This window comes from Eretmochelys imbricata, chromosome 6, assembly GCF_965152235.1.
Source record: "Eretmochelys imbricata isolate rEreImb1 chromosome 6, rEreImb1.hap1, whole genome shotgun sequence".
Classification (NCBI taxonomy): Eukaryota; Metazoa; Chordata; order Testudines; family Cheloniidae; genus Eretmochelys; species Eretmochelys imbricata.
Genome location: NC_135577.1, coordinates 30377557 through 30393282, shown reverse-complemented (window position 1 = coordinate 30393282; position 15726 = coordinate 30377557). Strand labels below are relative to the sequence as shown.

The 15726-nt window shown below is 44.7% G+C and overlaps 1 protein-coding gene across 2 annotated transcripts in view; it reads right to left on the bottom strand.

Annotated features, from left to right (window-relative positions):
- The window catches only part of ABCC8 (ATP binding cassette subfamily C member 8), a 138206-nt gene that overhangs the window by 55205 nt on the left and 67275 nt on the right, over positions 1-15726 (bottom strand). Inside the window, exons 13-17 of one of the 2 annotated variants that reach the window (XM_077820060.1) lie at positions 11117-11222; positions 10773-10883; positions 8557-8632; positions 8363-8468; positions 59-94 (exon numbers count right to left, since the gene is read on the bottom strand). In XM_077820060.1, coding sequence (XP_077676186.1) covers positions 59-94; positions 8363-8468; positions 8557-8632; positions 10773-10883; positions 11117-11222 — 435 coding nt within the window. The remainder of the gene's footprint in view (positions 1-58; positions 95-8362; positions 8469-8556; positions 8633-10772; positions 10884-11116; positions 11223-15726) is intronic. The other variant, XM_077820061.1, reaches the window with a different exon arrangement.

The window sequence follows — 15726 nt, the reverse complement described above, 5'->3', positions numbered from 1 at the left end:
CCACTGTGATTAATTTAGTAGAAAGTAGAAAGACCAACAATCACATATAATACCATACCTGACATCTTCCCCTGTCTCGCTGTCAGGAATACTGCTGTATCACAAATAAAAAGCAGACAAAGATTGTTTACTTAAGTAAATATGAGCAATCTGCCCCAGAAAGAGTAACAATTAAATTCCACTTTGCGTATAGACTGCAAACACTGTTTATCACAGGCTGCTGCTGTTTGAAGACGGCAGCATCTGTTCCTTCTACAGAAATTGCACTTTGTTTTAGCAGTCATAAAAAAAAAGTGAATTTGTGACCAGCAGTGTTTTCCTCATAGTCAGCTTATTCAGCTCTGAACAACATTTGAGGCTTCTATAAGTGCCTAGGGGCATATCTTCCCAGCCGGGGTCAGCACTGTTCTTAGGAGGTGTGTATATGTATGTAGGTGTGTGAGAGGGACGGAGGATTATTGCCTAGACTATTTTCAAATGTATCAAGCTGTCTAAAAACCAAGGTGTTTTGATACAGCAATCTATTACATATATAAATGTGCCATCCCTTTTCTGAGTCATGCTAATTTCAGGTCCAGTGAGAAGAATGGAAATCAGCGTGTGTGTCCAATGGGGAAAACCAAATGAAATTAGGAAGGAGCACAATTTTTGTGCTTTAACGGGAGCCACCTAATTACCCTATTTCTGCTAACAAATGCAAGTTTGTGCAGGCACATGGGAAAAAACTACACCTGCTGTTTAAAAAGCTAGGTTATGGTCCCTTTGAAAAGTTAGTCCATAATAAGCCATCATGGTACCTAAATTCAATTGCCTACAAAATTCCCGACTGCAAAATTCTCAACATGTTGTATTTTTTCTATGCATTATTGTACTAAAAAATTCTCTCCCACACACAATTAACGTACATTTTACTCACATAAGCCACTACATAATCAAAAGTAAACCCCACCACACCTTCCTGTCCAAAAGCCCATGAATCTCAATGCATAGCAAGTTTATTTATAGTATATTCAAGTTTATTCAACAGCAATATATTGTTTATTGAAACACTGAAAGGGCTGATAGATTGAAAATCTTCTCCATCCCTTGCATGCCCTGCACAAGGACCAGGGACAGTCTCAGTCCCTGTAGCACACATTGCCCCCAAATGGGGTCAGGGAGAGATAGAGACTTGGCCTCACTCCCCTATGTCAGCCTGTGGAGTGGGTTAGGAGCAGGATTATGCAGTCTGCATGGTCCTTCTCTGCACTGGGTAGTGCAGGAAGGGACTGTATCTCTCTCAGTGTGATGGGTAGTACAGATCCGTTCAGCCTCAGATGGGTCACTCATGGCCTGTATCATGCATCCTACTGAGTTCTCCCCTCAGGCAGTTTGTGCCACTCTATTCAAGGCAGTGCCTGAGTGGCACCATCATCCTCTGAACAAGAAACACGTGCTGCAGCAATACACTGTGATGAGCCTGTATCTGACTTACTGCATTACCTGAATCCTGATCCTAGAAAGTGGTGGGTTTTGTACAAGTAATGCTCAATCAGGTCCTTGCTCTGTGTTTCTGTAATGTATTGAGCACATGTTCTCTAAAAATAATCTGGTCAATATGCAGTGGCAGTCAAAAAAGCGACCAGAACATTAGGAACCTTTAGGAAAGGGGTAGATAAGACAGAAAATATCATAATGCCGCTGTATAAGTGGATAGTACGCCCACACCTTGAATACTGCATGCAATTCTGGTTGCCCCATCTCCAAAAAAAGATACATTAGAATTGGAAAAGGTGTAGAGAAGGGCAACAAAATTATTACGGGTGTGGAACAGCTTCCATATGAAAAGAGATTAAAAAGACCAGGACTGTTCAGTTTAGGAAACAGACAAATAAGGGGTGATAAGATACGGGTCTATAAAATCATGAATGGTGTGGAGAAAGTGATAAGAAAATATAATTTATCCCCTTCACATAACACAAGAACTAGGAGTCACCCAATGAAATTAATAAGCAGCAGATTTGCTTTAAGCATAAGGACGTACTTCTTCACACAACATACAGACACCCAGTGCAACTGATTGCCAGGGAATGTGTGAAAGCAAAAAGTTAACTGGGTTAAAAAAAACACCAGATACATTCATGGAGGATAGGCCCATTAATGGCTATTAACCAAGATGGTCAGGAATGCAACCCCATGCTCTGGGTGTTCCTAAACTTCTGACTGTCAGAAGCTGGGACTGGATCACTCGATAATTGCCCTGTTCCATTCATTCCCTCTCAAGCATCTGGCACTGGCCACTGTCAGAAGACAGACTATTGGGCTAGATGGACCATTGATCTGACCCTGTATGGTCATTCTTATGTTCTTAGGATAACATTCCCACAAATTCAGTCTTCTTTTTGCTTTCCTCCGTGTCCTCCGTCTTCTTCCCCTTGCTTTACCTCCTTATCCCCACTATTCTGCATATTTATGGCACGTTAATTAGAGGGCATTTGATTTCAATTCTGATAGGGCCATATTCCAGCATTACAGCTGTGACCACTGCATCTAGGGCCAAATATTAAGATATTTAGGCATCTGAAGATGCAGATAGATGCTTAGTGGGAGTTTCAAAAGTGAGTAGGCACTTAACTCCCATTGATTTCAATGGGAATCATACATTTTCTCTTTAATATATATGAAGGATAGACCTTCCAATTTCATTAGAGCAATGTCCTTGTGGGAAAGAATGTGGAGCGATGGAATTAAGAGTTATTTTGTAATGTGAAGCCAATGTACTGTAACAAAGCCCATACTAACCTGCATGGCACATATCACTGCCTGAGCTAGTACAGCAAATGATGCTGATTCTTTGATGAGATTACCCTCTTTGAACCTGAGGCCTTGCCTACACTGGCAAGTTTCTGCATAGTAAAGCAGCTTTCTGCACTGTAACTCTCGAGGTGCACACGCTGCCAAGCCACTTAGTGCACAGAACCTGCGCCGTTACAGCGCTGTAAGAAAAACACCCTGACGAGAGGCGTACAGCTGTCTGCGCTGGGGGTAGTGTGCCGCAGTGCCAGTGGAGACACCCTGGTCAACTACAGCGCTGTGATTGGCCGCCGGGAGGTGTCCCACAATGCCTGTTCTCGCCTCTCTGGTCATCGGTTTGAACTCTACTGCCCTGCCCTCAGGTGACCAACCATCATCCCCACCGTGTAAATTCCTTTGAAATTTTGAAAGTCCCCTTCCTGTTTGCTCGGTGATGCATGCAGGGGTCTCAGCACATCTTTCCAGGTGGCCATGCCTGCTCCACACCCCCTGGATCTCATCAGCCTTTGGGGAGAGGAGGCTGTCCAGTCCCAGCTGCGCTCCAGCCGTAGGAATTAGGATACCTATGGACAGATTTCACGATGCATGACAGAAAGGGGCCATGATCAGGACACACTGCAGTGCAGGGTCAAAGTGAAAGCTGTGGAACGCCTACCACAGGAGACAAACCACGCGGGAGACAAACCACCACTCCGGTGCTGTGCCCATGAGCTGCCAGTACTACAAAGAGCTGGACGTGATACTTGATGATGACCCCACCTCCACTGTGAAGGCCACTGTGGATACTTCGGTGGCTCGCGTGCCAGTCCAGCGTGGAGCGAGCCAGGAGGAGGAAATCTTGGATGAGGATGTGGAGGGGAGGGGGACCCAGAGGCAGAGGATGACTTGGAGGTCAGAGCTGCATGCAGCCAGGAGCTCTTCTCTACCCTGGAGGAGGCTAGCCAGGCACAGCTGTCAGAGCTTGGCAAAGTGCAAACAGGAGAGGAGGCCCCTGGTAAGTGGCTTTGATTTTGGGAACCACTGAAGCGAGTTGTTGGGGGCAGGAGGGTTGCAGAAAGCAGGCTTGTGTTTGTTTGATCCGTGTACCACCACATGCCTAGTCTGAGTGGTGGAACAGGCTGTTGATTGACTCCCTCACTTCACGGAGATCTCCAGGAAACTCTCATGGAGATACTGGGCAATCCACTGCTGCAGGTTCTTTGGCAGAGCTGCTTTGTTTCTTGCCCCATTAATGGTAACTTTCCTGCTCCACTGTGCCATCACTGGGGCGGGGACCACTGCTGCACACAGATGAACCACATAAGGGCCAAGGCAGAAGCTGCAGTCTAGGAGAAGACCCTCCCTTGATTCCCTGCTCACCCTCAGCAGCGAGATATCTTCCATAATGAACACAGCCTGTGGAAAATGTGGGGACAGGAATGATCATCAGGCATCCCCTACAGTGTTGGATCTCCCCAAGAGCCATGTGCCCAGTGTACAGTAGGGTCCAGGAACACTGATTTACCCTGCCCCTGCAGCTACTCACCATTTTAGGGGGCTTGTAGTTCATGTGTGCTTGCCTGGGGTCAGCCAGTTAGTGACAGGTATATGAATAGTGGCTGTGTTTTAAATCACTGAATCAGTGGTTTGTGTGTTGCAAACAATACTGCTTCTGTAAAATGTTGCATTTTGGCTTCACGGAGATGACCTTGCGAGCCCAGCCTCCCTCTTTGCTATAGCCAGCTGAACGGGACAGCAAGAAGAGGGACCGAAAGGTGAACACAGCATGCCAGAATGAAGCTATGGAGTGGCTCTTACACGTTATGGAGTGCCAAGCTGACACGCTCCAGGAGATACTAGCACTGCGAACCGAGCAGCTCCGTGCCCGCCCTCCTCTGCAGCTGCTGTCACAAACTCTTTCCCATGCGCCAGACTCTTATCAACCTCCTGGCTCCAGTCTGTACCCACTGCATTCCACCCCTCCCCTGTCACAATCCAGCACTGTGGACTTCACTAACCACTGCACTCAACACCCATCCGTCTGCAGTTTGGCCCTGCTGAAGTACTCCAAAGGAGAAGGTTGGATATGATCCCTAAACATACACAATCTTTAACTGTCTCGGGACCCCACCTCCTCCTGGGACCTTCCCTTCCCTCATATTGATATCCTCAGTGCTGATTTTTTTTTTTTTTGGTCTCTCTCCTCCATTTGTTTTCTAATAAAAGAATTGTGTCGATTTGAAAACAATCTTCATTCTATTAATTGAAAGCAAACAGAGCCCTGCAAAGCAACAGAATTATCTTAAATTATCTTCAATTATCTTAAACCTTCATAGTGCATCGTCTGCACCAATCACAATCACCTCCTAGCACTACAAGCACTGCACTCCTGAGCATAGCAACAAATACTAGTGGCTTTCAGCTTCAAATTGCTGCCTCAAGGCCTCCCTGATCCTTATGGCCTGGTGCTGCACCCCTCTAATAGCCTGGTCTCTGGCTGTTCATATTCAGCCTCCAGGCACTGAGCCTCAGCGGTCCAGCCCTGAGTGAAGCTTTCACCCGTCCCTTCACAAATATTTTGGAGCGTACAGCATGCGGCTATAAGCATTGGAATATTGTCATCAGCCAGGTCCAGCTTCCCATAGAGGCAGCACCAGTGGGCCTTTAAATGGCCAAAAGCACACTGAACAGTCATTCTGCACTTGCTTAGCCTGTTGTTGAACCACTCCATGCTGCTGTCAAGGTGCCCCATGTATGCCTTCATAAGCCACAGCATTAAGGGGTAGGTGGGGTCTCAGAGGATCAGAATGGGCATTTTGACTTCCCCTACAATGATCTTCTGGTCCGGAAAGAAAGCCCCTGCTTGCAGCTTCCTGAACAGGCCACTGTTCTGAAAGATGCATGTGTCATGCACCTTTCTGGACCAGCCTGTGTTAATGTCCGTGAAATGCCCACGGTGATCCACAAGCACCTGGAGAACCATAGAGAAATACTCCTTCTGACTAATGTACTCGGTAGCTAGGTGGTCTGGTGCCAGAATTGGAATATGTGTGCCATCTATCACCCCTCTGCAGTCAGGGAAGCCCATTTGTGCAAAGCCATTCACAACGTCATGCATGTTGCCCAAAGTCTCAGTCTTTTGGAGCAGGATGCGATTAATGGCCCTGCACACTTCCATCAACACAAGTCCAACGGTCGACTTCCCCACTCTGAACTGGTTAGCAACCGATCGATAGCAGTCTGGAGTAGCCAGCTTCCACAGTGCAATCGCCACGCGCTTCTCCAGTGACAGGGCTGCTCTCATTCTCATGTCCTTGTGCCACAGGGCTGGGGAGAGCTCACCACACAGTCTCATGAATGTGGCTTTCCTCATCTGAAAGTTCTGCAGCCACTGCTCATCATCCCAGACCTGCATGACGATGTGATCCCACCCCATCACTCAGTGCTTGTTTCCCGAGCCCACTGTGGTCAACACCTCCATGAATGCCACAAGCATTCTCATGTCGTAGCTACTAGGCGTGGTGAGATTAATGTTGCACTTCTCTTGCCTTTGTCATTTAAGGAATAACTCCACTGCCACTCGTGACATGTTAGTCAGAGTGAGTAGTATACTGGTCAACAGTTCGGGATCCATTCCTGCAGACCGAAGAGGCAAAGCGCGCAGTACACAAACCATTGAAAGATGGTGCCAAATGTGGACGGAAGCACAGGGATTGCTGGGATGTGAAGCAATGCATTATGGGGCATTGGGACAGGACTCAGGATGCCCTGAGACCTCCCTCCACCTTCCCACAACTCTTAGTGGCAAAAGATGAAGAGCTTCTCTGTGGGATAGCTGCCCAGAGTGCACTGCTCTGAATACCGCTTGAAGTGCCGCAAGTGTGAACACGCTATTGCGCAGGCAGCTGACAGTGTGAACACACAACAGCGGTTTCCCTTCAGCGCTCTCTGAGCGGTGCTGTAACTGCTGGCGCTGTAACTCTGCCAGTGTAGACATCCCCTTAGAATCTGCCTGGCCAGAAACTAGGGCAGTCTTATCAAATCAGTGCAGCTCCCATCTGGTATTTATATACAGACTGAAGCCAACACTCAAACTGGGACCCCTGCAGAATGTTCTACAGACGGTGGTTCTGAAAGATGAGAAAAGAATCTCGCCCTTGGGAAGTCAGTAGGAGCTGTGCTAAGGTTGTTTCAGTTGGAAGCTCCTGTATACACATGTGACAGATAGCAAAGCAAATGTGATAACTGCTGTATTTGAACCTGTCATACTTTGGCACAATGGGATAAAAGAAATTGAAACCAGTCATGACCTTTACACTGTTATTGAGCACATACTTGGTCAGCAAGCCAGTACTATTTATAAACAGTCTGATAAGACTCAATTTCGTCTGCTTTAGTTTAGAATCTGCAGTGAAAACAACATTTTTAATGATATTTTTAAATAAAATATTTACAGTTTTACTGAAATGGAGTTATTTCAGCTAATCAGAGTGAAAGGATGCTGTACAGCTGCTGATGCATAACTTTCTTGTGGTTATACTCTGGTTTCTCTCCAAAGCTGTGTGGCCTAATAGACAGAGCACTGAACTAAAACTCCAGAGACCTGCTTTCTATTCTTGGCTCTGCCAACAGCCTGCTGCGTGACCTTGAGCAATCCACATCACCTATCAGTGCCTCAGTTTCCCAACCTGTAAAATGGGGATAATGATATTGCCCTCCTTTGTAAAGCACTTTGAGCTAGGTATCATCAATTATGAAAAAGAATATCACTCTGATTGGCTGAGGGTGAAGTTACTTCTCTGAAACAGTGCAGTATGTAAAATCCCTGTTCATTGATTGGCTGAGAATCATTATTAGCCAATCAGAGTGTCCTATAACTGCATGGTTGTTCCTTAATTCCCAGTCAGCTGGAAGAAAAAGTATTAATATCTGCTAGATTCCTCTGCAACTTGTCCATAGACTTCATGCAAGCAATTGTACCTTAAAGAGTTTTAGGACACAGTGCCTAGTAAAACTGAAAAAAAAAAAAAAAAATCTATTCTTGCAATAAGCGCAAGATGAAAAACATTCACACACATTTCTCTGATCATGAGCAGAGATGGTGGGATGTTACTGAAAATCTTATAAAAGCATAGTATACAGTACATTAATTGAAATTTGACTTGATATTTAAAAGACCAGACTGACTATCCCTTATTCAAGTTTTGGGGTGCAGTCGCTTTCTCTCTGCATTGCCCATACAAAAGCCAGACATAACAACAGCCTGCCCTTGTGGGAGCACAGGAACAACTTCTTCTGTGTCCCCTTGAGAATGGCATATGGACAAGACTATGCTCCTCCAACATGGCCCACAAAGCAGGCCAGGTGCATCTGGGAAGTATCCTGAGCACATTGTGATTTATCCAATACCTAGGATGCAAGACTACGGATGAGACAGGGTGACCTTTAGGACTAATTTCTCCCCTTGGATACATGTCCACAACACGCACGGAATTCACAAGAGCTGTGTACATGGCTCTGAGGGTAGAATCTGGCCCTTTTCTGACCTATTACCATTCAGCACAAACATGAAATCTTTAAATAAAGTTACCTGTTCCAGAATACGTTCCCGGAAGTCTTCTGCATCTCCCCAAGTGTCGCAAGCAAGAGTGAAGACTTACCACAGCCCACCTGTCCTACGATCATTGTTAACTGACCTGGGAGAGTGGGAAGCATATTTGAGGTTCTGATTACCAGACATTTGCTGAACATGTGTTATTCTATACATCTGCTGTGGTTTTTTACCTTGAGGGATTCGGATATCAATGTTGGACAATGCTGCAGATCCTTCTGGCGTCCAGGTGAAAAATCCATTTGTGATCTATAGCAATACGTTGAGAAATGAAAAATGGAAAAAAAACCCCACCGTCAGGACACACCTGTTTGTTTTTGGCATATGAGAGAAACATCTGTTGTCATCCTTACATTGGACATGGGACCAGAGGCTGCCTCTGCTCAAAGAAGAGAAGCTGAAACTTTCAGTGCCTGATTTTCAAAAAAGGCCCTCCTTTTCTGTGTCTGATACTCTGCACCCATGTGACTGCGAGAGCTGGTTGAAAAATGGTGAAAAGCTTTTGTGAAAAGTTTTTGAATTATTGTGTGAAACAATTCTGATGAAATTCTGAAAATTAAAACAATTTAACCCGCTCTTTATGTGCAGGTGTCAGCCTTCATGTAATTCTACTACAAATTCTGCAGCTTACCTTGTGGGTTTGCCACATCTTAAGTGTTAGGAATATATCAGCAAAACATGGGTGACATTCATCCCTGTGCAGAGAGCAAGCACAAGGTCTATGTATCACTTAAATGGTTCAGGGGCCTTGGCTGCTCTCTGTAGACCCCAGAATGTCACTCTTTTACATAACTACAGTCACAGTCCCAGGTATAATAGGCTTACAGAATTTTCCACATAATACATCTTCTGAAGCAGAAATTAAGTATTGCTGCCAATAGTCACTCTTACGTTATTTTCTTTTGTGTTTCTTATGTATGATTCTCTGCCAGGTTTTGAGGGAACTTTTTCCCTCACCCGGATTTATCTGATCCTTTCTTCACTCCTTTTAAAAATTATTGTAGAGTAGTGCTCCAGGGCTTGAACTGGAGTGAAGCTTTCCTGCGATACTCCGATAAATGGGGACTTGGGGAGCAATTTTCCAGCACGGTAGATAAATTGGGCTGATTGTCCTCTCTTACTGAGTGCGAAGCAGGAATGACTCCACCAAAGAAGCCAACAGGTTTGCAGCGATGTAAGAGCTCAGAGTCTGGCCCAGCATATTTGGACCTGGGAAAGAGGTAGAATGGGGCACCTTTTTGTGTTGGCTTGCAACTTCCACAGGGGAAAAGTGACATTTGTTACCTTGGGGAGCCACCAAGAAAAAATGAGAGAAAGGCTTTGGGGTCCTTCCCTGTCTCTCTAGAAGAAAGGCAGCAGCCAAGGAATCCTCACTTGAAAAAGAGACTCCCCGGGGAAAGGAACAGCAAGGAACTGCCTGGGATGAAAGAGAAGCCAGGAACACCAGGGGCTTGGGAGCAGCCCTGGGTCACCTTGTGAGAATGGTGACAGCTGAGGGAGCCAAAGATTACAGTTGCTGGCAGCAGGCCCTTGATCAATTTTTTTTTCTACCCTATTTGCAGTCAAATCCTGCATCCATAGTTTCTGGCTATATCACTACCGTTCCAGAGTCCTGGGGGCTGCAAAATTCTCTCTCTTGTCTCAGCGCTGCCTGATGTTCTTTTCCCCAGAAAGAGTTGATCTCTGAGAAGGAGCCTATCTTCCTGGCAGTCTGCCCCATGCTAGAAGGGCTCAAGGACTCAAAAATCAGAACAGTAATCCCATTTCACCTCTGAGCAGAGCCAGGATATGTACTGGATTTTTCTGAGTGTAAAAGCTAATGCACTAACCAGTTGTCCTACTTAGTCCCTTTAGTAGTAAATGAACTGGCACAGATATCACTCATTTTGTTGTGTCAGGGATGTACATGCTGTCGCAGACAGGCTAGATAAATAACTCCATCATTATAACAGGTATCAACATTTGTTACTGCCAGACAGTTCTATAGCAAGTCAGACACATCCATCTTTAAAGTGGATTGAGGGCTTCCAATCCTTTCTTAGGAGAAGCTGGAGGTTTTTGTTTTGAGGTCAGGGCTAATTGTTCAAAAACACATGAAATGTAGAAGGGCTGAAGGAGTTTTAAGGAGGACATACACACAACTATTCAAAAGCAATAAATTGAAAATCAATTCAGCAATCTGTTCTCTACTTGAAGCAAAATGGATGGCAACAGCTTCTTTAGAAAACAGTGGGGATAAAAATTACTCTTTGCTTTTGGTTTCTTTAAGTGGAATTAGGTGTCTGGCAGCTCTAGATTATCCAATAATTTTTGAACTTGTAGGAGTTTGAGAATGATTATTAGTCAAATTTAGTAATAGCATTGTTAGAAAGAGTGACCTTAATATCACCTTTACACAAAAATCATCTCCTTCTGTGATGTTAACAGGTCTTCTCATGTGAGAGCTGTAATTGTTCCAGTCTTCTCTCGCAGGCCTCTTGCGGTTAACAACTCTGAGGGGCTGTACAAGATCAGGAAGACAGAAATACATGGTGAATGGTGATGGGACCAGGAGAGTGTCTTCAAAACACTCATGCTATGATCTACAGGAAACAGGATATTAAGATGGATTTTTGCAAATATAGCCATTAATTAATAGGAAGTGGACAAGATTATTGGAGTGATCTGCCAGGAATTAGCAAGGGGAGTAAATCAGTCCACCCACACAGCGTACAACTGAACATTACTACTTACAACCACCTGGTATTTGCTGTGGTTGTCTGCATTTCTTGACTCTGAACATTTATCTTGCTCTTCTCCAATTTCTTCACTTGATAAAAATTCACTCAGTTTCTGCACACTGAAAGCAGAGAAAAGGGATTGGGCAGAATGTAGAATGCAAAATTTTTGATCAGTGCAATGTTCATTAGAGGATACCCACTGCAGTGCCCCAGCTATTCAGTTTACTGGGTGGCTTATACATTTGTTCTCTATAAAAATATGCAGTAAGGGATGTTTCTGCAGTGAAATTTAAAAACTGTGCAGTGTTCTCTATCACAATCAATGACTTCATAATGATTATTTTAGATACTTCTTGGGTCCTTCTTCTACTCACACCGTCAGTGTCTAGGAAGGAGAAATTAGGACAAAATATTTCTTTAGTTTAAACAATGAGTCAGAGATTAAACTTAATCACAGCTAATTTTGATGCCACACGCTAAAGCAAAACCATTAATAGGTCACTTAAATTAATAAAGTGCCACACAATTAGTCCTGAGCAAACTGACAAGAATTAGGACCTCGAGAGAGTCTGTTTTACTTTCAATGGCCCAAACTCATCTATTGTGTCAGCTTCAGAGACGAATTTAGCCCACTATGGCACTAAGGATGAATCTGTCCCAGCGTGTTTACAGAGGCAGACCTGCCTAACAAATACAATTGTAAAAAGAATCCTGGAGACCAGCATTAAAGAAGAATGAACAAAATACTCCTTGAACATTTAACATTTAGTTTGTTAGGAGGCTAAATATCTTTATCCTATCACAGCCCATGATGTTGACTCTCCTGTGTGCCTGAACATGCTTTACAATGGCCATCCATGTAAACTGCTAAGACAATAGGCAAATCCATTCTGCAGCACTAGAATAATGGGTTAAATCCTGAACAACTCAATACCAAAAAGACTGTGACAAAAGGGAAGGAGTTCAAATAGCAGCAACCAAAATGAGGAGGTGCTGGAGGTACCGATCACGGCTGGTCCACTCATTTTGGCACCTGAAGCGGGGAGCTCAAATGATGCCCCCATGCCCCCTCGCTTGGGCCAAAACTTTGAAAGGTCTCAATTCTGCCTTCTTCCTCTTCTACTCCTCTCATGGTACTGCTCTGCTACCTACCCCAATAAAGGAGAACTAACAACTTAAAATGCCTTGTTCAAAAATTTTAAGTAACACTTAACTTTCAAACACCTGAACAGCAAATGTAACTTTTCTTGTCTGCATAGTAAACACTGGCATTTTTAATCTGTTTCAATAATCAAAGTGGTGCTTTCCGTGTCTTCTTGGTTGCAAAGATTTGAACTGCTTCCTGCTGAAGGTCCACTGTCTGGGCCAGCTCATGCTCTATTGAGATGGTTGCAAGGCCGAGCAGCCTCTCCTGTGTCATTGCGGAGCGTAGATGTGTTTTTATTAAATTCAGCTTGAAGAAGCTGTGTTCTCCACTGGCAACTGTTACAGGAAGCGTTAGAAGTATGCGCAGAGCAACAAAAGCTTTTGGAAAGAGGGTGGTCATCTTATTTGTGCACATAAATTCCAGAACAGCCTTTGGAGTTGATCCTGCTGAAATGTATCTTGAAAGGGCTTTCAGTTCATCACCTAAATCACTCGCATCAATATCGCGCATGTCATCATGTGTCAACACTGTCTCTAGTGCCCTGCATTGCTGGTGTAGGTCTTCTTCAGGTATAGTGAGGAGCTTTGGAATATCATACAACATCCCAAATATACTGCTGTGTTCCTTGAGCTGCATGAAATGTTCTTCAACTGACTGTATTGCACAATCTAGCACCTGGTTAAAGAATTCAACTTCGAATTGTTGTTTGGAGTCTCTTATGGGATTATCCAGTGCCTTGTAATCAAAATGCCTTCTTCTTTGGTGACTTGTATTCTTGAAGACTGTAGGTATGACTTTGCTTTGTCCAGTTGTTCCATTGTTCCAGATATATGGAGGCAAACACCTTGGAGCCTCTTGCTTACAACATTTATTTCAAACAGTATGTCATGCCACAACACTAAGCCACACAGAAAATTTGAAGTTATGTATGTTTCTGGTGATTCCATTTTCCTCTGCCCCTGTTCTCCCACAAACAGTTCCTGTCATAGCATTATCCTCCATAATGGCAACTATGGCATCATCTATCTTCCCAATTTGGTGTTTGATAGGCTTTATCGCCTCCACTCAACTTTCCCATTGTGTGGCACTCAGTGGTTTCAGTGTCAGAGAGGATGTTCCCAGATGTTGCTTCAAAATTTGCCATTGATGAGTTGATGCAGAGAAAAATACATAGATGCTCTGAATTACATTAAAAAATTCAGCAGCCTCACTAGAAGCTGATGCTGCATCACTGACCACCAAGTTCAATGAATGAGAACTGCATGGGACAAAAAAAGCTCGAAGGTTTAACTCTTGGATCCATGTCTGCACTCCTCTGTTCTTTCCTCTCATGTTGGCACCATTATCGTAGCCCTGACCTCTCATGTCAGCTATCGCAATTCCCGTATCTTCCAGCTTTTTAAGAAGCACATTAGTCATACCAGCTCCTGTATCATCATCAATGTCAATAAATTCTAGATAATACTCTCTGAAAGTCACCATTGCAGGGACATTTTCACTAGGTTCTGTTGTTGTTACAAAACACACCATTAAAGTCATTTGTTCCGTATGGCTGATGTCAGGTGTGCAGTCCAGAATAACAGAGTAATATCTTGCTGACTTCAGATCTGCCACAATCTTCTGTTTGACTTTTGTTGCCAGTAACCGTATGATCTCATTTTCAATTGTTTTTCCCAAGGTAGTGTTGTGTGTACATTTCTTGGGTGGTGACTCTTCTTAGATGCTGGAGTATAGCATCAAACTCAACCATCAGCTCCACAGTTTTAAGGAAGTTTCCATTGTTTGGCACATACAGCTGATCTGAAGTGCCACGCAGTGCTAGGTTTTGGGAAGCAAGCATTCTTACAATGACAATGAGTCTTTTCAGAACATTTTGCCAGTAAAGAGACTCTGATGCAATCTTCTCTTGATGCTGATCATCTATGGTGGCCTTTAACCTTAGTCTCATCTTTCCACTTATGGAATGATCTCTCGTGATTTGCTGCCTTCTCATGGCATGCCAGATTTCTAGCCAGATTTTTCCAGTCCTTTGTTCCTGTAGAACCCAATGTGGCTGGAACATTAGACTGGAAGAGTCTGCAACAAAAACACTATGCAGCATTCTGGGTTTTTGAGTACATAAGCCATGGCCTCTCCACTTTGTCACCATTGGGGATTTCATGCCAGTAATGTGTTGGATAGAAATGTCTATTTTCATTGTCTTTGGGGAACATGAAGTTTTTCACTTGCTGTGGCCCATACAGTACGAGGAAGTCCCTCAGGCTACTGCTCAAGTGGGTCCACAGTCTTGGATCACCTAGACTTAAGGAATTAAACTCAGCAGCAGCTGTTTCTTGAGCCTCCACCACACTCTTCTCTGATCTATACTTTCCTTCAGGAATGTGCATGGTTACATCCATTTGAGATGGAGATATGGATGCTGCAGTAGCTGCCAGGTCACCTGCACTCTGAGTAACTGGAAGATCAGGTATCTCCTCACACATTCTCACTGGGGCCCGAAGGCTCACCGTGAACAGATATCTCAGGAGAGCTCCTTCCTGCTTAGATAGAAAAGCTTCCTTTGCCTTCTTTCTTTTTCTGAATGCTGCCTCAGAGGGGCATTTTCTTCTTTCATGCATGACTGCTGTTCTGTGCCAGCTACAGTGGCTCTCAACACTCAAGTGAAGGGGACAAATAAGCAGGCTGGTAGCAGGGCCTGAGTGAGGAAAGATATCAGCATCTTAAGGGCCTAACTGGCTCCTACTACTTCAGTTGACTACCTGTTCTCCTCAAGTGGGTTCAGGGAAGCAGCAGAAACAGGAAGCTCTGTGAGAAGCTGGTGTTAATCAGTCCAGGCTCCTGGGGCTGCCAGAGAGGTACATAAGAGGCTCCTCCTCCTCTCTCTCCCTGCAGCTCCTGCTGCTTTCTGTTATTCCCTCTCACCTTTTCTCCTGCCTGCCTGTTATGTCTCTTGTGCCCTCCTTCCTCCAGCACAGCACTCCACCATCTCTGTGCATCTAGAGAAGAGAGAATACATATACCCCAGCAGCAGACACAATTTTCTACACTCTGGGTCCTAGTGTTCCCCCCAACTCAGGCCGCCTCAGTTCGCCTCATGGTAAGGCCAGCCCTGGTACCGATTTATGAAGGAGGACTGAAATAACTGATTTAAATATGTCTCTCGGCTCAATGGGAGCAAATGTGGGGAGCTACACTGACTGTGCCATATTAGCATAGTGGGGTGCAAACCATGCCTTGGTGTGCCACTCTCAGCAGGGGAGCCCTTGATGAGGATAGCAGGTAGTATTTCTACTGCACTCGCTCACTGCAGGTTCCTCGTTGGGAGGTTAGCTTTAGTTTCCTTTACGGACTCCACTGGAGCTCCACTTAGCAGGTTGATGCTCTGAATCAGTTCATCTGTGGCTGCCTTGGACACATTCCCTGCACGGCCACCAGTGCCCGCTTTGGGACTGGTAAAGGCCACCTGTGGACTCCCC